At 43.2% G+C, this 24,728-nt stretch overlaps 1 protein-coding gene across 4 annotated transcripts; it reads left to right on the forward strand.

Moving 5' to 3' along the window:
- Positions 1-537: 537 nt before the first annotated feature.
- On the forward strand, positions 538-23,082 carry KMO (kynurenine 3-monooxygenase). 4 transcript variants are annotated; one of them, XM_033171775.1, is made up of 15 exons: positions 538-657; positions 2,959-3,028; positions 5,022-5,119; positions 6,281-6,370; positions 7,086-7,134; positions 8,856-8,943; positions 10,500-10,665; positions 11,023-11,094; positions 12,500-12,621; positions 13,695-13,842; positions 14,918-14,975; positions 21,542-21,624; positions 21,708-21,809; positions 21,919-21,978; positions 22,899-23,082. In XM_033171775.1, exons 1-15 carry the CDS (start codon positions 604-606, stop codon positions 23,067-23,069), a joined length of 1,431 nt encoding a protein of 476 aa, XP_033027666.1. In that variant the 5' UTR covers positions 538-603; the 3' UTR covers positions 23,070-23,082. The 4 variants fall into 4 exon arrangements, with proteins under 4 accessions (XP_033027666.1, XP_033027675.1, XP_033027685.1 ...); XM_033171784.1 differs by lacking the exon at positions 2,959-3,028 and having other exon boundaries at positions 545-657; XM_033171794.1 differs by lacking the exon at positions 5,022-5,119 and having other exon boundaries at positions 557-657.
- The last annotated feature ends 1,646 nt before the right edge of the window (positions 23,083-24,728 follow it).

The raw sequence follows: 24,728 nt of genomic DNA on the forward strand, positions 1-24,728 counted from the left end.
TCGCTGACCTGCCCTTTGGACCCAGGCACAGTAGCACCTTTGAGGACAGAGCGCAAGTGGGACAATGTGACCAGACTGTGGCAGCCCATTTTCAATTGCAGCAGCAACAGCCTGAGGAGCTAAGGTACTCCACAACCCTGGGGAGCTAGAATCAATTTTCTTAAAAACGACATGCTTCCTTTCCATGCCCCCCCCCATGCTGCTTTTAGTGGCCTGGAATGGGAGTAAGCGACCAAACAGGAAAGACAGTGGGAAACACGTCTCACAGGTAGGAGAATGTTTTCCTTTTGTCCAACTCTGCAGGAGGCTTCCAGATCCTTTATCAGCAGGGATGGATAAAAGAAGTTGGTTTCTAGGATTTTGACAGAGCATGTGATATTCAGTAATGCATTCACTACTGGTTAGATTGACACTGACCAATGTGAAGTTTTTGGGATGGAAGAAACAGCAGGTTGTGTGAATCCCACTGAGTGCACCCTGTCAAATGTTCAGAAGTATTCTATTTATGCTGTAGTGTCTGAACGAACTGCCATTTCTCCCCTTAAAACATTTTCTGTTGAGCAGGAGAGATATACATGCACTCTGTGTGGAGAAAAAAGTGTCATGGATCTTTCAGCTCCGCAGAGGAAAAAAGTGGCTATTATTGGAGGAGGTTTGGTAAGACACATTTATTTTGTTCTCTAATGATTTACTGAAAGGTAGTCCAATAGTGAAATGCTGAATATTTTTATATCGATAGATCCATCACTGTGGGTTCACACATAATGCTAAGCCATAGTTTAAGAAATAATTTCTTACTGTTATGTGTTAACTCTGCAACAGCTTAACTATGGTTGTTTACTGCCAGTAAACTCGGATTTGAAGATTTGGTTTTTGCAGGCTTTTGTTTGTTTTAGCTGTGGCTTAGTATTATGTGCACCCCCATCATGCTTCCTTAAACCATGGCTTGTTCAACCATCCTACTCCAGATACATACAAAGGTACAAGAAAAGAGCTGCTGGAAAATAAACCAAATTTTGGAGAAACAAGCTACGTAGGTCAACTCATATTTAACTTGTAGTTTGCTGAACCAGTGTCTTAACTCCGTGCATATAGCAAACATGTAGCTGTAAAATTGGTATAAGCTACAGTTTCTGAGATAGCAAAGAATTGCACCTACGCTTAAATTTAGGGTTTTCGCTCTCATAGATCTTTGCTTATACAGTTCATGCTTTAACACTTGTTTGCTTCCCCTTATCTGGGTCTGTGAACTATCTGACTAGATTAGTGCTTCTCAAACTGCTTGTAGGAACCTTGGGGTTTTGCATCAACACCTGTATTTCCCTACAATTTGCAGCTCCCATGGCGTGTCTGATGCATTTTAGGATGTGCCTTCAGTTTACACAGAAGCTGCCTCACAATTCTCCCCACACTGCCATGTTCAGAGATGCAGACTTTGGGGAGAGGTGGACAGTGACTGAAGAGCACAAGTTCACAGAAGCGCAATGCACAAGAGCTTGATGATCCAGCATTACATCAGTGTAAAGCCTACAGGCACTGTATACTGTATATCAGCAGCAGCACCCGCTCACTTTACAGTGTTGCCAAGAGAACCTTTATGCCAGCAAAATATGAGGGTCACTTCAAAAAAGACCTTTGGATATAGGCACAAATGCTGCTTCTCTTCTTCACTGAATAACAGAGTTTGGGAGGGGTGGCTAATACCCCAGAGGACAGGATCACACTTCAAAATGACCTTAACAGATTAGACAACTGGGCCAAAGCAAACAAGATGAATTTTAACAGGGAAAAATGTAAAGTACTACACTTGGGCAAAAATAATAATGAAAGGCACAAATACAGGATGGGTGACACCTGGCTTGAGAGCAGTACATGTGAAAAGGATCTAGGAGTCTTGGTAGACCATAAACTTGACATGAGTCAACAGTGTGATGCAGCAGCTAAAAAAGCCAATGCAATTCTGGGCTGCATCAATCGGAGTATAGCATCTACATCAAGGGAAGTAATAGTACCACTGTATTCCGCTCTGGTCAGACCTCACCTGGAATACTGTGTCCAGTTCTGGGCACCACAGTTCAAGAAGGATACTGACAAGCTGGAACGTGTCCAGAGGAGGGCAACCAAAATGGTCAAACAATGCCTTATGAGGAACGGCTTAGGGAGCTGGGTATGTTTAGCCTGGAGAAGAGAAGGTTAAGGGGTGATATGATAGCCATGTGCAAATATATACAAGGATGTCATCTAGAGCAGTGTTTCCCAACCTTGGTTCTCCAGCTGTTTTCAGACTACAATTCCCATCATCCCTGACCACTGGCCTTGCTAGCTAGGGATGATGGGAGTTGTAGTCCAAAAACAGCTGAAGACACAACGTTGGGAAACACTGATCTAGAGGAGGGAGAAAGGTTGTTTTCTGCTGCTCCAGAGAAGCGGACACGGAGCAATGGATTCAAACTACAAGAAAGAAGATTCCACCTAAACATTAGGAAGAACTTCCTGACAGTAAGAGCTGTTCGACAGTGGAATTTGCTGCCAAGGAGTGTGGTGGAGTCTCCTTCTTTGGAGGTCTTTAAGCTGAGGCTTGACAGCCATCTGTCAGGAATGCTTTGATGGTGTTTCCTGCTTGGCAGGGGGTTGGACTGGATGGCCCTTGTGGTCTCTTCCAACTCTATGATTCTATGTCAGCACGGCTCACAATGAGCTATTGGGAAGTGTGTAGATGGATTTTCCTTTTGTTTAGTGAATCCTGTGTGGTGGCTCAATGGCAGGACTACATTCATGCAAGAAACATCTGATGAATATATCTGATGATATAATAATGTTTGCATTCAACACATAATACACCCTTTCCATGTACTATTGTTTGTTTATTCTCTTTTGTTGAAAAGGCTTGAGGTGTGTTGAATATTATAGGGTGGTATACTATTCGACTCAAAAATTCTTCTAATGCTTTTCTTGCAGGTGGGTTCTTTAAATGCTTGCTTCTTTGCAAGAAGGGGCTTTATAGTGGAAATATATGAAACCAGACCAGGTATGTACATTTTGATTTTTGCAGGGCTGCAATCTTTCTCTAAATGCATGCACATCCCATTGACTTATGTGGAGGCTGCTTGCTTGTGAGCATAAGAGGCCTGCTGTATCTTGTTCTCATAGCAGCCAATGGAAAGCCAACATACATGACACAAGGGCAAAAGCATTCTTCCCAGCTGCAACTCCCAGCGGCTGACATTTAGAGGCCTGCCACAGGAGAACATTGCCATGATGACAAGGGGCTACTGATGGTCTTATCCATGAATTTGTCTGTTGATATTATCTATATTGTCTATTAGCCTTTTATTTATTGCTGTCTGATTGTCTTTTTAGAGTGGAGTAAAACTATATTTTGAAGTCATAAGTTCTATATTTTTGCAGTGGGAACCTCTGTGTATACACAACAAATATTGTAAGTAGGTATGAGACTCCAAAAAAGAATCCAGAACAACCCAGAACAATAATAACCCAAAACACTTCAATAAATACCCATCTAGTAGGGTTGACATATGTCCTCTTTTTCCAGGACACTCCTCTTTTTCATGGGTAGAGTCGTCATAGCAATCCATAGTTAAAAACAGAAGTCAGCAAATGTGTCCTCTTTTTTGCCCTTCAAAATAAGGCAAACCTTACTGTTATGTTGTCGTCTGTTTATTACATTTATAACCCACACTGCAGAAAAAACTTTTTGAAAACTACATTTCTCCTCCCCCTGGGACAAGAGAATCCTTAGATAGTTCTAGGTGGGTGTTTTCTGACATAGTATAAGACAAGGGCTGCCCAATACATTTTGGCACCTGAGGTGAACCACAAAATGGCTCCCTCCTCCCCACCAGGTACATGTTAGGAATAAAGAGCTATAACAGGATCTGCTACCCCTGTGGATGCTGCCGCCTGAGGTGGTCGCCTTACCTTGCTTCATGGGTGGGCTAGCCCTTAAAGACTAAGACCTGGAAAATCTCATCCAAAGGAAATCCGTCCAGAAAGTGTGCTGCCATCACCCAGGCCTTTTCTCTCGATTGCCAAAACACAGACAGGAGGTTCTTATTCTTGCCTTTTAGGCAGTGTTAGAAACTGAGATATGAAAGCTAGGAGCTAATGGGCACCTTAAACCTAAGATATGGGCGCAACAACGGAATGTCTAGGCGTACTTTTTTAATAACAAGAATACAAAGCTGGAAATGAAGGAACTGCAGCTAAAATATTATGTTCATTTTTCACATGGTCTAGTCCTTCCCCTGCCCACCCCCTAATATTCTTAAGTAGGTTTCTTCTCCAGTCTTCAGAGAGTAGCTGGAAGTGGGGAGGCAGAATAAGGTCCTCCTTTCCTTCCACTCTTCAGTTTTACTCTGAAATCTTAGGCACAGTACTGGACCCAGAGCTCAGAAACTACTCACACTAATGAAATTCCCTGTCGCAAAATGTGCCTAGAACAATGGGAGTTTCACAGCGAGAGAATAAAGAATCCTTTTCCTAGGAATGGTGGTGCTCCCGATTAAGAGTTCCACCCCCTTCCTCCCTAGTCACCCACGTCACTACTGCGTCTTGTAACCTGAGCTCGTGCCCTCTGTGCTTTCTGTTCTGCCACTTTATCAGCTCTTCTTGACCTTGGGGAGAGCGGATGAATGCTTTCCAGAGACAGTGAATCTATTGACACACTCTCTCTCCCAGTCCTTCTTCTCCTAGCTGTTCCCCTTCCAGTATTTCCCAGCTTCTGCCTTCTGAACTATGTCCCTTTGCAAACCACTTTTCCAAATCTATACTGTCCTCCTGCTCCTGGGAAGATTCAAGAGCAGGGGGAGGTGGAGGCTCCCACCATTTCTCCTCACTGCAGCCCTCCTCAGCATGTTCCCTGTCATTGCCTAAGGAAAGTGAGTGTGTACATTATAATAGAGCTAACAGCAGTGGCTGTTGAAGCTTTTTCTAAATTAATGTGGCCATCCATGGCAACAGTGTCACACACATGACGAAAGTGCCACCTCGTTTCATTTCAGATATCCGTGATTCCAATACAGCTCGTGGCAGGAGCATTAATTTGGCCTTGTCTCACAGGGGACGGCAGGCTCTCAAGGCTGTTGGGCTGGAAAAGCAGGTGACCATACATTTAAAGGATGAAACAAAATGTAATGCCTTTGTGGTGGGTTTTTCAGTATTGGGCTGCTGGGTAGTTTGAAGGAACCAAGGGTTTTAAGAAGAGCTTAAAACCAGGACACACTGAAAGTTGTTTTTTCTTTTTTTTAGGAAGACTGCTGAATTGTTTGAGCTTTTCATAGGAAATCACCGACATTGTTTTTTTAGTTGTTGAGCAATACATCTTTTTTAATAAAAATAATCTACCTCCTTCCAAGGAAAGAATGCAGTCTGGGACAGGTTTTTAATACAGATTTTTTCAATGCCAGACAGAAAGTTACTTATGGGATTCCTTCCAGTTTCAGTCATACAGCTTAAGTGGGCAGAGCCATTTCCTTTGCATGCAGAAAGACCCAGGTTAACTCCCTGGTATCTCCAGGGACTTAGAGAGTGTTATTTGCTGCTTTATAGGTAACTACCAGCCCTTTTCATTATGCCTGGAAATAGATAAGCAAACAGTGCATTGCAACTATTTAAGCACAGGAGAGATGTGTTCTGTGTACACTTGAGAAACCGATGGTGGTGCAGGGAAGGAACTTAGGGGAAAATATTGTGTGCCCCTCCCCCCACACACAAACACTGTGACTAAGCTTTTGTGGGCCAAGGTCTGCGTTGACCCATGGTCAACTCTCCAAGGGCCAAAGTGCAACAGAAGTGGCTGCGAAGAGATCAGCAGAGGGGACACATTTTGGAAGTCACAAAAACCCTTTGGAACCTGAACAACATCAGGAGGCCTATGGAAACAGTTGATGTATTATGCATTACTGTATAATATTGTGTGTGCGTGAGAGAGAGAGTGAATTTTTGCCAAGGGGTCTTGCCCCCTTCCAACCCCCCCCCCAAAAGAACAACCTCTTGGTGGGCCACTTACTGCATGTGAGCCAAGGGGTACCAACCTCTGGAGTTCAGTCAACGAATAAATATAAGTAATGGTTTAAAATCAGTGCTTTTTAAACCATATATGGTAAGTAATGATTTAAATATTAAAGTCATGTTCTACACAACTTAAAATACAACAAAACCTGCAAAGATTTAGAACCTTTAGGAACTCCAGCCTGTTGCTTGCTACTTTTAAAGATGCCCTATCTCTTAGGATGCAAATGTTTCTCTTTTCTGATTTCAGATTGTGTCTAAAGGCATACCTATGAGAGCAAGGAGAATTCACACGCTCTCAGGCAAACAATATTCAATTCCATATGGGACAAAGAGCCAGGTATTATTTTAAATATCCCTTTATAAAATAGTTTTTACTCTTTAGTGGTATCCTTTTGTGTATAATACCCAATTCCTACTATTCCGCTGAGAGTTTTTGTACTGCAAGCACACATGAGGGGGTGCACTGGGCATCTTCCCACATTCCTCTCCCTTCAGAATCCTTCTCATTGAAAACTGAGTCATCTGCAAAACAACTCTGGAAAACAGGCCAGCACACCTTTATTCTCGTGATGTCCAAACCTAGGCTTATAGCTTATTTCTCTCCAAACAAACCATGAGTGATATTCATTGTTTGTTATTGGATTCCTGATTGTGATTTGTTTTGGGGAAACCAACCAGAAGTCAGGATCTGGATGTCATGACAAGCCACTTGGGCTACTTTCCCAGTGGCACAGCAAGAGCGTGGCTTCTGCTGATAATGGTGGGAGATCATGTTGGAGTTTCTATTGCGTGCCAATCACTGTAAAAGCAACAGCTACTTGATTGATCAGTCCCAGCACACTTCCATTCAGAATAAAGAGCAATAAAGACACACAGCTTCCAGCATGTGGAGACCCAGATTGGGGTAGTGATAAATCACAGGACCTCTGTATCCTAGGTTTGTGATGCATGGAAATTTAGGGAAAGGTGATTCTTGACTTAATTGTGACCATTCATATATGTTACAAGACATTCAAACTTATTCTGTGTCTTATGGGTTTCCCCCCATGCAGTACATTCTCTCTGTGGATAGAGCAAATTTAAACAAAGATCTGCTAACTGGTAAGTATGATTCCAGATGATGGAGACTGTAATTACTCAATCAAAAATGAAATATAAGAAAGACTGAGTGCAGTGTATATTCCTAACCCAAACCATGGCTGGTGTGAATGCACTACTAGCAGGCAGAAACTTACAGTAACTTAATGGCTGCTTCGTTCCTCCCCTATTCTGCTGCTGTGCTACCCAAAGCTAAGCCATGGTTCTAATTATAGGAGAAGTGGTTTAGAATGATATACATTGGCTGCGTACATATGACAGATTGTTCTAGAATCAATGGAGACAGGAGTACTTGTTTTATCTATGTAGCTCATCCACAATCTGGATCTAGTGCATATTTTTTGCCCCTGAATGCACTTCTTGAGAAACTGGTTGTATTCTGAAAATAAAAGCTCATTGCAAATAGATTTTGCATTAGTTTACAGTGTGTCCTTGTAAGGACAGATGTCAGTGGTCTTGGCAATGGGAGTGTTTAGGGAACTGCCACCTGGCCCGCTGAGGGGAACGGAGGGTCCGTTAGCATACAGAGAGCCCCAACAACAATTGAGCAGCAGCACCTCTTCCAGCGGGGAAAGCCACCACACTTCTAGTGGGGAGGAGAGGGAAGGAACCAGCCAGGTGGGGATAGGCACTTAGAGGTGCCACCGAGAGCCCCAGCGCCTCTCCTAGCCAGGAGCTGCAAGCAGGGAGCCTGGCAGGGAGAGGGCTTGGGGATGTTGCTGAGACCCTGCGCTCACCTCGCCCGGCTGGTCAGGAGGGAGGTACACCATTTCCGTCGCCCCAGTTGCACAGAGGGGTGAAACGCAAGGAGGGCAGGAGGAGACTTGGGGTGCCGAAGTTCTTATGCTGGGGGAAAAGCCGGAAGGGGCCACTCCCGGATTCTGCCAGCGACTGAGACAGACATGCATTTTGTAGCTCTGCACTGTAAATAGTTTGCACAATAAAACTGCAAAAGACTGTTTGGGCTCCTGCTCCGTTACTTGTGAAGCACCATCACGCGAACCTTACACACACATATGCCAAGGGAAGCATATAACAAGAAGGTTATCACCATTTCCCTCCTCTTTCACCTGGCGTAGGTGTAGAGAGGGAAAGACATGGACAACCTAATCAAGGGGTTTCAAATGCTAATCAGGTAAACCCACCCACTATTATGGATGGTCAGATCTAGAATCAGACTAGATTGATTCTAGATCCGGCCATTGATTCTTCCCTGAAAACAAATACCTCAGAATACAGCAAATGTGTTCAAGCCACTTTCATGATAACTTAATATACTGCTACTCTCTTCACTCTCTCTGTGATTCAAATGTCATACGAAGATTCCCTAGAGAGCCCTTTTTCCTGTGGGGTGACCTCATGCCCCCTATAATCCTGGCAGCCTCCCCTTCCTTGTCTGATACTGAATGTCTCACCTTCTGTCAGGGTAGACGGTCACTGCATTTGCTCTTGGATGGTGCCTCTTGAAGCCCAAGTCCCGAGGAAGCTGGCTTGGCTTCAGACCTCACATTTACTAATTTCAGAAATTCTGGGGAGAACCTGGTGCCCAAGAATTTTGGGGGGTCCTTGCCCCCAGCAAATCCATAACAGTATGATACATGAACTTTACCTTGCAAATAGCTGTTCAGTCATTCATTAGGAAAAATGTAATTTCATTATGCAGCTCCCAGTTTGGGTCACATTTGTGTTCAGTACAATGCATTTAATACTGTGTCTTTCTACAGCTGCTGAGAAATATCCCAATACTAAATTATACTTTGGACACAAACTGCTTCACTGCAATGTGGAACTGGGAACACTGACCTTTTCAGGGTAATCATTATCTCCATCCTTCCTGAACATGCTGATAATTAATCAGAACCCAAACAGCGAGTTGACTCTGTCCATCCCTCTTGGCCTGGTGGGGTGGTCTGGGAAGATGCCCACCAGTTGCAATTGCTCCAGGAATCATTAGATCTTTCAATAGGGCCTGGCACCTAACTAAATTAACAATGTAATCCTTTGCATGTTTATTTGAAAGTACGCCTCACTCAGTGGTGGAAGAAGCCGTTCAGGAGCCTGGGGTGGTGCACCCAGGAGCAGGGTGAGCTGCCCATAGGGGTGGAACGAGGGCGGGGCGCACCACAGGGCCTCCGGAGTCTGCCTCCTCCCACTCAGCCACCCTACATCGGGGGGGGGGGCAGTGGGCAGACCGTTTGGGCAGCGCAGAGGCTGCGTGTGCCCTAGCCACCGCGTCTCTCCCAGGAAAGACGTTTGGCTCGGGCGCACTGCAGGCCCCGCGGTGAGTGCCACACAGCATTTTGTCACACACACCCCAGTGGTGACAGCCGGGTTAGTCCGCACTCACTGCACCCCCCTTCCTCTGCCCCTGGCCTCACTGTGTTCAATGGGCCTTAAACCCTAGTAAATGTGTTTAGTTTTGTAGTCTAAGAGCATGATAGCAATTTTCTTTGACAAAAGGTTTTTATCACTAATATAATAATAGCTGCCTCTTTCATTGAGCTAATAACATAGTAGCTTATACTGCGCAATGATTTCTATCTTCATAATCAGAAGGTGTCAGTTCCTCCTCAATAAACAATTTCTTAAAAATAAAGGGCAAAATGTTGATTTTTGAGCCCAAACATTCAATAGGATTGTTTACATGTTACATTCAACAAGTGTACAATCTGTGTGTCCATGTACACAAATGACTTAACTGTACGCTCAGACAGTTTTACAAATGTAACATTAGCAAGTGGACAGTATGTGTACTTGTCTGCACAACTGCTTAACTTTACAAATCAACTAGTGTATGTTCTTTCACACTAATTTGTATATATGCAGAGACAGCTTGTATCTGTATGAACAAGCCTAACAAGAGCAGCTTTATTTGTTTTTTTTTTTTAATCAGTATGCACAGGCCTGAGAGGATGTTTTGAAAAGATTACAGCTGCTTGAATAAGTGGAAGAATGGACTAAACAGCATAAATAGCATAATCTGTTTTACGTATACTTGCATTTTTAATACTATTTCAGGGGTCAACTGTTGTTTTTGGAATATTTAGGGTTATTTCCGACCCACAACTTGGAAAGAAAATTAACCTTCTCTCTCCCTGTTTTCTCAAATCCATTTGAGCAAAACTCAGTGTGGCTTTTGTGTGTGATGTGTTTTATAAAGTCCAGACTTAAGAAAGAAAAAAAGCAAACCCTTAAGGTCTTAAAATGCAATGCTACAAAGAGAGAACCAAGCAAACAGATGTCGGGTTTGGCCACCACTGAAAATACTGTACTGTAATATCAAATAAAACATGCAAGATAGGTTTGATTTCAGTTAGTACGAGGAAGTACAAATCCTCCGCTGCTGCTGCTGCTGTTCTCCTTTCTAGATCAGACCAGATGTCAAAAGAAGTCACTTGTGACCTAATTGTAGGCTGTGACGGAGCCTTTTCTACAGTTAGGAAGCAGTTCATGAGACAAACGCGTTTTGACTACAGCCAAGTATATATTCCTCATGGATACATGGAACTGAAAATACCCCCAAGGGATGGAAATGTAAGTACAGTCATACCTTGGTTCTCAAACACCTTGGTACTCGCATGTTTTGGCTCCCGAACACCACAAACCCAGAAGTGAGTGTTCTGGTTTGCGGATGTTTTTTGGAAGCCAAATATCTGACGTGGCTTCCACAGCTTCCAATTGAATGCAGGAAGCTCCTGCAGCCAATCTGAAGCCGCCCCTTGGTTTTTGAATGTTTTCAGAAGTCGAACGGACTTCCGGAACAGATTACATTCGAGAACCAAGGTACGACTGTAGTGGTAACAGAGTCTCACTATAGACGTTGCTTTCCAAGTTGACAGCTGCATAAACATTGACAAACATATTTCTCCCCCTCTCTTGGTCTCCTTTCAGTTTGCAATGGAACCAAATTATCTCCACATCTGGCCCAGGAATACATTCATGATGATTGCACTGCCAAACCTGGTACATGTTTAAAACTGTCTTTTTAGTAGTAACGCATAATTTGAAATGTCGATGTAATTTCAGGATGGTTTAGATTTAGATTAGGATTTCTGGAAACTAGAATAACAACCAAGTACAAACATTACAGTGACCTAATGTAACTACTGTAGTTGAGACAGAGACAATATTTTCTATCTACTGTCAGAACTAACAAATATCATACATGCTGTCTTGTGGGATATCTTTGGGAGAAGAAAAGGCTGAGGAGTAAACCCTACATAATTCCAGAGTGGAGTCGCTGACTGGTGGATGGTCCCTTGTATGCTTCCTTCTGGCAACTCCTGCAGCCAAGCGGGTGCCTCATGTATTGCTCCGCTTTCTTTTGGGCCCCATCAGTGAGGCCGAGAGGGGGGTCTTGTTGTCTGGGCAGCCTAGGCCCTTGACACACACTGCCCAGTGCTGCGCCCCAGGGAGGGCACTTCAGTGCTGCTAAAACAACAGTTTGACTTCACTTCCAGAGGCACACTCCATTGCCTCGAGAGGCCAACAGGTTGAACCTAATGGGCACAAAACCCACATCCATCTAAAAGTAATTGCAACCAGTAGGACCTGCAACATAATGTTGCAGTGTTTCTCCATCCTTGAAGAGGAATGCTCCTGTTGTGGTTTCAGATCAGAGGTTAATTTCAGGGTAGGCTGAGGCACCCCACCACTTTCCAGGGTATGTCTGGAATAGATATAACAAGTATCAATATTTTTTAAAAAACAAAATCTCTCTCCTTGTCTTACTTTGTGCTTTCTTCTTCATGTTGTTCCTCATTGCTGTAACATTCTCCCCTCAATTACCTGAGCTTAAGGGTTTTGGAGCCAGGTTAGTTAGAACACCAAGATAGCAGTTTTATTTTGGACATCCAGATGAAGACTCAAGACACCCTGCTGTGCTCAACTGCATTTTTTTTTGGGGGGGGGATATTTATCACAGGTAACTTTTAAAGAATTTAGAAACAATATTTTTTGCACATATTTTATTTCCCCCCTCAAACACTGCTTTTCTGTCCATTTAAACTTAATTTTATTTTATTGTAATTACGTTGTTATTATGAGATGATGAGAGTTGTTGTTCAACCACAACTGGGGTCCCAGGCGATTAGAAGGATGGATCAATGTGTGTTGAAAACAATATAAGACCTGGAATAAGCTGTGTAATGTACATCTGTATTTTAGACAGACATGTATACTGTATATACTAAAATGCAAATAGTATGTTACCACAGCACTTGAAAACTTTGTTTCCAAAAATACATTTAACATAAATGAATCAGTGGAATATTTTTTTTTTGCTGATATTTCAGGAAATTACTTTCCATTTTAAAACTAACCAGTGATATCTCTTCTTTCAAGTTCTCACACCCTTTTTAATTCATAGGATAAGTCATTCACATGCACTCTCTTCATGCCTTTTGATGATTTTGAAAAGCTCACAACAGGAGACCAAGTGCTGGATTTCTTCAAAATGTACTTTCCGGACACAGTTCCTCTGATAGGAAAGTAAGTTTGCCACTTACAGCCATTGAATGAACACATGAGATGGAGTCCTGCAGGCGGCTCGCTCTAATTAATGGGCGAGATAAAAATGGAGAGGAATGGCACAATGGCTCTGGAGGTGAACCAGGCAAAACAAAGTGCTTTCATATCTAGTGAATCAGCATTAAGTTATTAATGAATCTGTCTCTTTTATCTTACCTTTTTTAATAGGATGCAAAAGGAATATCTTTCATTTTCAGGAATTTACAAATCATCACAGTATTTATAAATGAACTTTATGATTACTAAAATTATGAGCAGAAATTATCATATATTAGCATAATTCAAAGAAATATTTTATTATTTAGGATGCTGAAAGTCAGGACTTTCATGGTGGATTTCTCTGAAATGCTACCAGTTCTACACCTGCTAGACAGACAGCTGTGTAGTCTCCATGTGTGTGTGAAAGAGTGGTGCTGAGCAGGAGAGTTTTGGAACAAGCCAGGCCTGTGCAAAAGGGACGGGCTCCCCTTGAAGCAGGATGGAATCAGACTGCTGGTGCTTCATATCAAAAAGGTGGAAGAGCAGTTTTTAAGCTGATAGTGAGGGAAAAGTCGATGGGAGCTGAGGAGTTTCCAGTGCAGAGCAAATCATCCCCATGCAGCAATATTTTTGTAAACAGCCTTGAAATAATTGATAAAATATGACATATAAATATGTTAAATACATAAATAAAACTTACTCTGGATGTTTACCAACAAAGCTTGGAAAGACTAGACCAGCTATAAAACAAACCTGGAGGAACTTGCCCATCGCTTCCCTCCAACCCCAAGTTATAAAATTCTGGTGACTCTGATTAAATTCCCTTTACCATGTCTGGATTAAGCTTTAATCAGTGTTTATTTCATGGCTACAAAAAATTGACAAAGGAATGATTTACAATGGCACAGAAACCCTTGGGAAGCCTCAGCCACACTTTTGCCTGCAGAAAATCTTTCATGTAGAATATGTACTAGTGTACCATTTCCTTCTGTATCTTAGGTTTATAGCATGGCCATATTTAGCATTTGATACATGCTCTGCTATTTCAATTTCAGGCAAGAACTGATGCAAGATTACTTTTTGTTACCAGCCCAGGCCATGGTCTCTGTGAAATGCTCCTCGTTCCACCATGGCTCTCGCTGTGTGCTGATGGGAGATGCGGCCCATGCAGTCGTGCCCTTCTACGGACAAGGCATGAACGCTGTGAGTCAGAGAGTCAGCTCCGCCATTCCTAACACTTTGTCCCTCTGTGTAATTACATTACTTTGGGATTTAAAAATCATTTTGTTTTTTATTTAAAAAGATTTTAAAATTGCCGTGTAGAGTTTATTGGCATTTAGAACTGAAACGCAGCTTTGTGATATGTGGCACTTCAGGTTACTTCTTCCCCAATTAAAAAAAGTAAAGCAAAAACTGAAGACACAATGTCCCAAGCACACCAAACTAGCAGGTCAGTTTGTTGCATCCCATTTTTCCATGTGAAAAGGGCCAGACTTTAGTGAGCGTTCTATTAGAGGAATCTTTCTGGTGCGGTTCCCAACAAAAAAATTAGTAAAAACACAACACAACATCACGCGCTAAAAACTTCCCTTCAGATGTCTTTTGAAAATCACAGAGCTGTTTATGTGTTTGACATCTGCTCACAGGGTAGCTCCCTGTGGTCTTACTTTGGCCTTGTGGGTGGCTCAAGCAGTCCAGCTGTCCACAGCGAGAAGAGTCTTGTGGATTACATACTGCATTTGTGACTTCGTTGCTCAGTTCAATATTTTCCCATGGTTTTTTTTATGAATTGTGGTATTTTATATATCGTGACGCTGCCGTTATTTTTGTTGATTATAGTCTAGTCATGATTTATTGTAATTGCTGAGTGAATTTCTGTTTAATTATTATATATTGATACTTTGAATGTTAATTTTGTTGTGTAATATTATATCCTAAATGCATTATTGGCTATTACTTTATTTTATATAAGCTGTTTATTTTAAAGTTGTATTTTTTGTTATAACATTTGCATTGGATTGGGATTGTTATAAGATGCATGATTTTTGGTGTGAGTGTGTATGTGTACATATATACAGCTTTATGGATAGCAATATAGAAAGATGGCATACAAATTAAAAGTGAAATGAACATGAAATGAAATATGCTGGCTGGCAGCTGCTTTCCAGGTTTTCTGGAGATGCTGGGGTTTGACTCTGGGACCTTCTGAATGCAAAGCATCTGATCCAGCCCACAGGTCCTATCCTAAGCTGTTTTTTTCCTTGGACTTCTCCTTCAGGGATTTGAAGACTGCCTGGTTTTTGATGAGTTAATGAACCAGTTCCAAAATGATATATGTGAGTATATGTTTCTGTCACGAAAGACCATATTCCTCATGAGCCTGAATGAAATCTGCAGCTTGTTAGCCCTCCTCTCAAACACTCCCTCTTCACATCCTCCCTGCCACCCAGAAAAACGGAGTTGCTCTGATGGCCTCCTGAAACCGAGGAAGTTGGTTACAGAAAACCTCCACCAAGCAGGTGCTTCCTTTTGCTAGGATTCAAAGCTGCCCCCAATATTGATACATGGCACCCCAATCTCCACAGCAGGGTGAGAGTGCAGGGAGTTCTGGGTGCCCTCAGTTACCAGGATCCGTATTTCCTTTAGGAAATGAGGCACAGCAGAGAATACCCAGCTGGGTAGGAGTGGAGGCGCCATGAGTTGGTGTCCCCAAACCCTTTACCAGTTAGACTCCTCAGAAGATTATCATTAGCTTCTTAGGCAAGTTATCTGCCTTTCCCTCTTACCACATGCACAGCCTTCCGCTTCCAGGACCATCCTGTCCCCTCCTCCCCTGCTGTGCCTCTTGCTTCATCCACTTTCACATCTCCCATTGCTCCCACAGTCCTCACCTACCTCCAAGTTTATCAGGTGCTCCATAGCCATTTTCTAAGCATGCCTCTGAGTCTGAGTCAACGTAGCACCCAAAAGCATTCTGGGAAAATAAAGATGGAGGGTAACTCTTTGATTTACTTTGTGGGATGCTGGAGCCAATGGGATAGGCTATGTCCTTGTGATGCTAGGCAGGCACAAAGAGTTGTGTGAAGCAGGCTCAGCTCCTCAGGTTTTTTTCTCCTGCCTGGTGCAGCAGTCTTTCCTCCTGACTTTCATTTTTTGTCAGATAAGTCTATCTTGTTTCTTCTCTAGATTCCTGTCTTTAACAAACCAAAAAACAAAACAAAACCTCTCCTCAAACCCCACTCCTGCTTTCTTCTGATCAGCATTATTATCTTTACCCTGCTTTGAGGTGATTGTTGCCATTCTGCAAATTTCCTGGGTGCCTGTGAATGTTTCTTTCCTTCTTTCCCAGCCTCTCTCTCAGGCATGAGGCAGCTTCATTTGTTTCACAGCTTTACTGATTGGAAAGTTGAGGAACGCTCTTTATTCCTGCAGTGTTTTGGCGGCTTTTTGCAAACGCCACTGGTTTTTTCTCCAGCGTTGCTTCCTGTCCTTTTTTTCTATTTAGTTTGTGGATTTAAGGGGTTTGTTTTCTCTTCTGGCAGTTTGTCTCTTGCTTTCTGTGTTGCTTTGGCATGCAACAGTGGCAAACAGAGTGAAGCCTCTGCATTTATAATTTAACCTCTTGATTGGCGTTTGTGTGTATTTGAGGCAGTTGAACTTGGCCTATTTTCTCCTGGTCCACAGTGTGGCAAAAGGAGATTCAACATCCTGCCAATTCTCCTCCCGGTCCAAACAGAGTTGGCAAACAGAGTTGAGAGCTTATATTTTGCAGTCCAGGGCTGTGGCTGTGTAGGGTGTCTATCTCTTTGTCTTGTGTTTCTCTGACTATTATGGAGCCAAGCCATGCTGTGGCTGAGCGCCTCTTAAGAAAACGAAACAAAGCTGAATCACTTGTTGCCCTCTAAAGGGCCTGTTGCTTAGTCGTTTAGTCGTGTCAGACTCTTTGTGACCCCTGGACCAGAGCATGCCAGGCACTCCTGTCTTCCACTGCCCCTCGCACACGCACCAAATCTGCTCCTCCTGTCCACCCCAGGAAGCGTCTTTCTTCCATTATTGTTCTTCAGTCTAAAGCAGGGGTAGGAAACTTAAGGCTCAGGGGCCGGATGCGGCCCAATCGCCTTCTCAATCCAGCCCGAAGACTGTCCGTGAATCAGCATGTTTTTACATGAGTAGAATGTGTGCTTTTATTTAAAATGCATCTCTGGGTTATTTGTGGGGCATAGGAATTCGTTCATTCCCCCCCAAAAAATATAGTCCGGCCCACCACATGGTCTGAGGCGGGGGTCAGCAACCTGCGGCTCTGGAGCCGCATGCGGCTCTCTGACAGGTTTCCCGCGGCTCCAGCATGCCCCCTTTCAATGCTGTTTCAATAATAATTAAATGGTTATCGGCAGGGGGCAAGAACCGGCCCGCGCGCCAGGCGCTGCCAGCAACCCTGCGGGAAGCTTTCCGGGCAGCTTTCCTGCACTCAAGGCAAGCCGCGCTGATGGGAGAAAGGCGTCGCCGACCTTTTCATCTCTCTTCTCCCACCTCCGGCGCGGCGGCGAAGTTTGTTTTGGCCCGGCGGGATGAGCCTTCCTCCCTCCTTCGCGCCCTGAGGGCGGGGGCTCCCTTCGCCGGCTTCCCGGGGCGCAGTCACCCGCTTTCGCCCCATGGAGAACCCGGCGGGCGGCAGCACCGTCCCAGCTGTAGCGCCCGCGGAGCAACAGCCCCAGCTGCCCTCTGCAGCGGGAGTGAACGGCGGGGATTCGTCGGAGCAGCCCGGCGGCGGCACCGAGGCGCTTTCTGCGCCGCCGCCGGGCTCTGAGGTGTTGCCAGAGAGCAACGGGCCGGTGCTTCGCCAGCGCTCGCTGCGGGTGGTGTACATGCTCAACGACGGCCCCAAGGGCGGCTCGGGGGCCCGGAGCCCCGATGCCGGTGCATTGCAGTGCCTGGCGCAGTTCCCCCCCCCCCTCAAACCTGTTTTTTGCTTTTTGGCTTTTTGCCTTGCTCTCCCACCCCCCCTCTCTTTTTCTTCCTCCCCTCCTTTTTTAATCCAAGGGGGGAAATCCCATTTTTAAAACAAACAAACAAACAAACAAACGAAAAACAAACACCCCCCACAGCTGCTGCAGCCACTCTCTTTGAATTTTTATTATTACCCTTTTCTCCCTCTATCCCCCCTTTTTCTTTTCTCTTCCCCTTTTGTTTTTGTTTTCAAAAAAAGGAAAAAGAAGAAAAAGATTTCCCCCCTTTATTTTTATTTTTTAAACTACTACATATTTTTAATAGATATTCTCCCCACCCCACCCCCAATTTATATTTTTCCACCCCACTTTTCCATTCTCACCCCCATCTGTTTTCTACCCTGTCTCTTCCTTTCTCTCTTTCCCTTTGTGTCCCTCCCTCTCCCTTTCTAAACCAAATCCCCCCCTTTTTCTTTCTTTCTTAGTTCGCTTGCCAACCTATCTTAGAGGGGGAAGCCCTCTCTCCCACCACACCCCCCCAAAACAACTTTGAGCTGAACCCCAAAAAACGGGGGTAGATCACTGCTGAAAGTAGATCACAGTTTCTTGGGAGTTGGCCACCCCTGGTATAAGACATGTAACTAGAATAAAAAAAATTAAAAACCAAGCAAATAATTGTAATAAGTACTGTAATAAAGCACTGCTATAATTATATATAATTTCCCTAAAATTTTGGTTTCATTCGCCTTTCTGTGCTGAAATGTCACAACCTGAACGACCATGGCTTGCCCCCCACCCCCAGTTTTGATCCTGGGTATGCCCCTGAGTCAATGCAAAAAAGTAAGAACTTATTCTTGTTGTTTTTACTAATTATACTTTGCATTGGCTCCTATACGTTATTTATTATTATTGCATTAAGGTAAGAAACAATATATGCAGCGTTATATTTGTTTTAAATGTCGCAATGGTTTTGCGGCTCCCAGTTTTTTTTTTTTTTCCTTTGGAAACGGGTCCAAGTGGCTCTTTTTGTCTTAAAGGTTGCAGACCCCTGGTCTGAGGGATGGTTGACTGGCCCACGGCTGAAAAAGGTTGCTGACCCCTGGTCTAAAGTTTCAGAGACAGAGCAGTCAGCTCTTTGAAATGATTCTACCCATTTGAATGCTAAGGATGCACTGTCACCTACTGGTCACTCTCAGGTTGACACATTATCTGAATCTGAACCTGACTTTTAAGTTTTTCTGATGATCAAGGACATGAGGTTCAGACCTCCCCTCCCACCAACTGGGTTGCCTCTGCCTCTGCCTCTCAAACTTTTCCAGTCCCGCTTATTGAACAATTAAAAGAAGCTATTATTGCTTCACACTTACAAATGCAGAACAAAGAAATTTGTTAAACCTAAGAAGGCTGCCCCTTTCTCTCTTTTTTTAATAAATACTTTTTATTAAATATTCCAAATTATACATATACATCAAATAATCCAAATATCCTACCAGAGGGCTCAGGTTCATTTGGATATAAAAGATTCCCCCATTCACATCCATAGGTGATGATGAGAATGTGGATAATCCCTTGGTTTCCTCCCCAACCCTTTTCCAGGAAGGGGAGCTGGATGATAATTGGAGTGAAGGATCTTTGCAAGATGAAGCTTCATCTATGAGGCTGTTTCAGGAGGCCAGCACCCCCATCCTGGAACGTAAGATAATGCACACCTTAGAATTAACTGCTCAACCTGACAAATCAACCACTGAACCAGAGAGTGATGTGTTAACTAATGGCTGTACCCCAGCCAACTTCATGATGGTTCCCTCAGTGCTTAAGGCAATAGTTAAATATTAGCTAAGAAATTACCGTATTTTCCGGCGTATAAGACAACTGGGCGTATAAGACGACCCACAAATTTTCCAGTTAAAATATAGAGTTTGAGATATACTCAACCACAGATTCTCCACCCGGCGTATAAGACGACCCCCGACTTTTGAGAAGATTTTCCTGGATTAAAAAGTAGTCTTATACGCCAGAATATACAGTATATGTCTTGGATCTGGAATTCATGGCATATATTAAGACTCCTTCTATAGACAGATCAGTTTTAAATCTGTCATTGCGACATCTGGTCCCCAAGGAAGGAAATGCTCGACTTTGGGACACTACTGATAGGAGAATTGAATTTGTCTTTCGTAAGACCATGATGCAATGGTCCTCTCTATGAGAGTGCCTGGGTAGCATCCTCATGTGCTTGAGCGTGTATTGTTTGGCTTGAGGATTTATTGCAATCTCCTCCTCAAGATCCAGCTTGACAGCACCAGATTCTTACCAAACTCCTTGAAGCTCAAGCTTTTATGGCCTCCATGGACCCCATGCAGTTTGCAGCTAGAGCAATGGCATCCCAGGTAGCTGCTAGATACTCCCTGTGGCTAAAGTCCTGGAACGCTGAGGCTGCCTCTGAAGTAAACCTTTCCACCGAACTTTTCGGTCAGCTTTCAGAGAAGGGGTGTTGAAAGATGTATTTATAGAATCAAAGATAAGAGAAAAATATTGTTTCAACGCCTCAACTTCTTCCAATACCAAAGCTACAAAGCAGCGAACCCAAGGATGTGTCTACACTCGGGCGGGGGGGGGGGGTTGTCTTACAGCTTTCCTTCCTGCCTGGCAGATGTCAGTATCTGATCGCTGGGTTTTAGGAATTATTTCTCAAGGTTATTTCATACAATTCATTTCCATTACCCCCTCACATTCATTCCCTCACCCATGCCAAGAAACAAAGTATGTTTGCAAGCTGTCTGGACTTGTGTTTGCCATCTTCTGTCTGTGGGAGCTGTTGTTTTCAGTGGTCTTTGTTTGCCTGAGCTTGGGTCTGGACTAAGGATTCTGAGCTCCTGTGTTCTGATTCAATACATGATGTCCAATCACAGAACATTTCAGGATTTGGGCCTCTGCCATTGGCCCTTGAACTCTGAGTCATGATTTGCAGCTTGGAAGTTTAGACAGCCAATCACGTTGGGAGTGGGAGTGGCCCAGGCTTTCAGGAATGTATATAAGCAGTTGATTTGCCAGTTATGTAGTTCAATAAAGTTCTTTCTGTTATTGCTATGGGAACCCATCTACACTTTAGGAGCCATAACGCCTGTTCCCTCAGATCAGCGCTTTCGCGGCTTCTAATTAATATTTTTGGTTGTGCCAAAAAAAAACCACCCAAAAATGGTGTCCTATTCTCGTTTTATGCTTCCTCAACCATTATGTGGCTTACAAAGATTCAAAGTGGAATCTCTGAACTCAACCTGAGTGTCTTGCCCCATCCAGTGCACCAACAATAGCTTTGATTCCCCTGGGTGACCATCATTTTCAAGAAGGGAATGTTTTTCTATCTCTGGAGAGAATAGACAAAATCAAATCAAAGCTGCAGCCTCTTTCCTGATTGCCTCCAAGATGATGTCGGCTAAACAGTTGGCAATTAATCTAGATCTCTGCGTGTCTGCCTCCAAAATTACGGTATCTCCTGGGCAAACCATCACGCCTGAAACTTAGTGGTTTCTTTTACCTCACCAGTGGGCCATCACCCACAACATTCCTTTCCGATGCACTGTTAGTGAAGATATAGTCTATTGATCATAATTTCCTTGCCTTTCAGATACCTAGCACATTTCTTCCTTTAGGTTTCTGAGCCATGGAGAGAGGAAGTAGGCAGACCTTTTCACTTCAGTGACTCCATCAGTGTTTGCTGCTTGGCGAATCTGGAAAACTGAGGAGTTGAGCCTGCTTCACACAATCCTTTGCTCCTGCCTAGTGTCACGTGACGAGGACATAGCCCACCCCATTGTCTATAAATAATAATAATTTGCAGTCTAAATTGAAGCCATTATTAACTGTACCTGCTTTGCTGAGTGAAAGCCAAGCTCTGTGACAAACCAAAGCTTACCTTCAGCGTAATGAGTGAAATGACCTTGTTTCTTCCCCAGGTATTTGTCTCCCAGAGTTCTCAAAGCTGAGAGTACCTGATGATCATGCAATTTCAGATTTAGCTATGTATAATTATATAGAGGTAAGTTAAATATAGTTAAATAGAGAGTGGGTGGCAGCTGAATGATGAGGGATGTTTCCAGATGTTTCTCTTGGTTGTTTCAGATGCGGGAGCATGTCAATTCAAAGTGGTTCATTTTCCGAAAGTACATTGACAACTTTCTTCACGCCCTCTTCCCCTCCACTATCATCCCTCTGTACACCATGGTAAGACCGGCAATAGCTATATTGCAGGGTTCCCCTTGTTTTCTTCATTCCTGGTTGTCATCCCCTCCACTTTCAGTGATTATCTGTATGATTTTGTAATCTGATGCAGGTCACATTCTCCAGAATTCGATACCATGAAGCTGTTCAAAGATGGAAATGGCAGAATAAGGTCAGTGGCATCTTAGATGAATTTGTTTGGGCTGGGTGCATAGTGATATAGTCATGGGCGTAGCCAGGGTTTTTGTAGTGGGGGGAGGACAGGACTTGCTTAGGAGGGGCAGAACCAACGTGAATGGTCAGTTAGTTATTTCTATTGTTTTACTTGGTCTGGAGGGGCAGCTGGCCCCCCTGGCTACGCCCATGGATATAGCCAACAAAGTCCTACTCAGAGTAGATCCTATAATGGAAAGGGGAGATTCAACACCTTTTACTCCTTTTCTTTGACTGCCCGTCTAGGTAGGCCAGTCATGCCAGAGGCTTCCACATAGTCTGCCACCACACCCCATTTGGTTCCCTCTAACCTGGATGACAGGGCACATAAGAGTTTGCAATAAAATACACCCAAATGCACTCTTAATGGGGTTAAGAAAGAAAGAGAACAGAAGAGACAGAATGTTGCTCCAAAAAAGAAAAAAGGAACGTGTGTTTTATTTGGCTTTATCAAGCTCTGTTTATATAGGTTTTATGCTCTCTCATATTAGTATCTGTTTAACAAAAGGCAGTATACATTTAAAATAATGGGTTGAATCCAATTTATTCATAAGTACCATTGATTTCAATGGGTTTACTCTGGGTATGATTATGTCTTGAGCCCATTGTGATTTTATAATGGTTTTTAATAGATGATTTATTAAATTAAATATGGAGTGATATGTTATGCATACCTTAAAGCAACTTGTGCATTGTCTTTTGCATACAAATATAAATATCTTTTATTGTGATCCTTTAAAGTTTCTAAAATTTATTTTGAATGGTATCTTATGTAGTTAGCGGAATAGTCCACAAAAATTAACTTTAGGCTAGTAAAAATATTGCAAACTATTATCTCCTGCAACATTTTCTGACTCAAATTGGATTTCTTCTTAAAAGGTAATTAATAGAGGCCTCTTTCTCACTGTGGCTGTGACAGCAGTAAGTGGCATCTATCTGCTCAGAAGTGGTATTAAGCTACAAATTGACGTCTGTGTAGAGAACCTGTGGAAATGGACACTTAGCCTCAGAAAATTTGGAAATGTACCACTGGTTACCCAAAAGTGTTAAAAGCAACAGAAAGTTCAGTGTTTTAATTTCACCTCTGCTTGGAAAGTCAAAACGTCAAAGTATTCCCAAAGGCCTAATTGTGCTACAGGGTGCTGGATCCAAGTGTTAGAATGCCACCCATATGGAACCCAACAAGACACTTGCCATAGACTTGAGTGCCCTGCTGTCATCTTCCTAAAGAAATGGTATGTGTCCCTCAAGCGCCTGAGGGCTTGTAAGCTGTTCTACCATACTTCCCCAAATACCAGCATCAACTTTTACACATAAGAGTACATGTATCAATTATAGCGGTACCTTGGGTTAAGAACTTAATTTGTTCTGGAGGTCCGTTCTTAACCTGAGGTACCACTTTAGCTAATGGGGCCTCCCACTGCACCGCACAATTTTTGTTCTCATCCTGAGGTAAATTCTTAACCCGAGGTACTACTTCTGGGTTAGCGGAGTCTGTAACCTGAAGCGTCTGTAACCCGAGGTACCACTGTAACTGCATTTTGTGAATTTTAGAAAAGTTATGAGCTTCACTGAACTTGCAATAGATCTGTATCCAATTTTTTTTAAAGTGTCAACTAGTTTTCCAGTTTCTTAAGTGAACTATTGAACTACAATGTCAATGAGAAACAGAATCAGCAATAAACTTGGCATATAAAATTCAGTTTTGTGGTGCTTTTTTGTCGCATAGAAACTAATAAATATATAATTTCAAACTTGAGGCTTGCCTGCAGCACAATGGAGAATGTCCACATATATTGAACATGTCACAATTCAATTTTCTTATTATCACTCTGAAACAGGTGAAGGTTCCACCCATTCTCTACTTAAAGGAAATAAATTTATGACCAAAGATGATACAATCCTTTCCCTATCTTAAGTTTAGTCTGATAGATACTGCAGAGAATGTTAACAGTGGACACAATGACACTCCAACACACATCACGTCATTTCAGGAATGGTGTTTTGAGATTTATTACTTGCAAATCATAGGCACACAATAGAGGTTTATACACTTGCAGTTATGTGCTCTCAAGCAATATTCTTCTTGCACCTGACAGTTTGGGAGCTTATTCACTTCCAATACACAAGGCTAGAATGAAGGCTGTAGGTTCCAAGTGCTGTATTTCTTCACATGAGTACTGTATATTGTTTGTCTGTTTCTCTGAGATGTTTCAGTTTGACCAAGGTCTCTCTTGCACTGATGGTCTTGTGCAGAATTAGGAAGGTGTGGATGCACCATCCTACCTTATTAGTGTACACTGAGCAGACTGTCATGAGATTTAACTGCCTAGAAACCCAGAGCTAAAAGGAGATGAGTGTTCTCCCTGCCTGCTGATGCCATTTGGTAAGGCAGAAAAGGGCTGGGGGTCAAGGTTTTACATCCTAGAAGCACAATGTGAAAAGCAGGGGACCCCACCAACCTAATATTCATGTAGAGCATGCTTCCCCTTCATGGATCACTGCCTTGTCGTGGCGAAGGGGGTTGAATAACTCAGGGAAGCTATGGACAGGTCATAGTGGAGTGTTTTGAGCAAACGTGATCCACCTGGAGGAGGAACCAGCAAGCCACTCCAGTATCCCTGCCAAGAAAACTCCAAGAAGACTGATCGCCGAAGAATTGATGCTTTTGAATTATGGTGCTGGAGGAGACTCTTGAGAGTTCCATGG

The sequence above is a fragment of the Lacerta agilis genome, chromosome 1 (assembly GCF_009819535.1).
Source record: "Lacerta agilis isolate rLacAgi1 chromosome 1, rLacAgi1.pri, whole genome shotgun sequence".
NCBI classification, from domain to species: Eukaryota; Metazoa; Chordata; class Lepidosauria; order Squamata; family Lacertidae; genus Lacerta; species Lacerta agilis.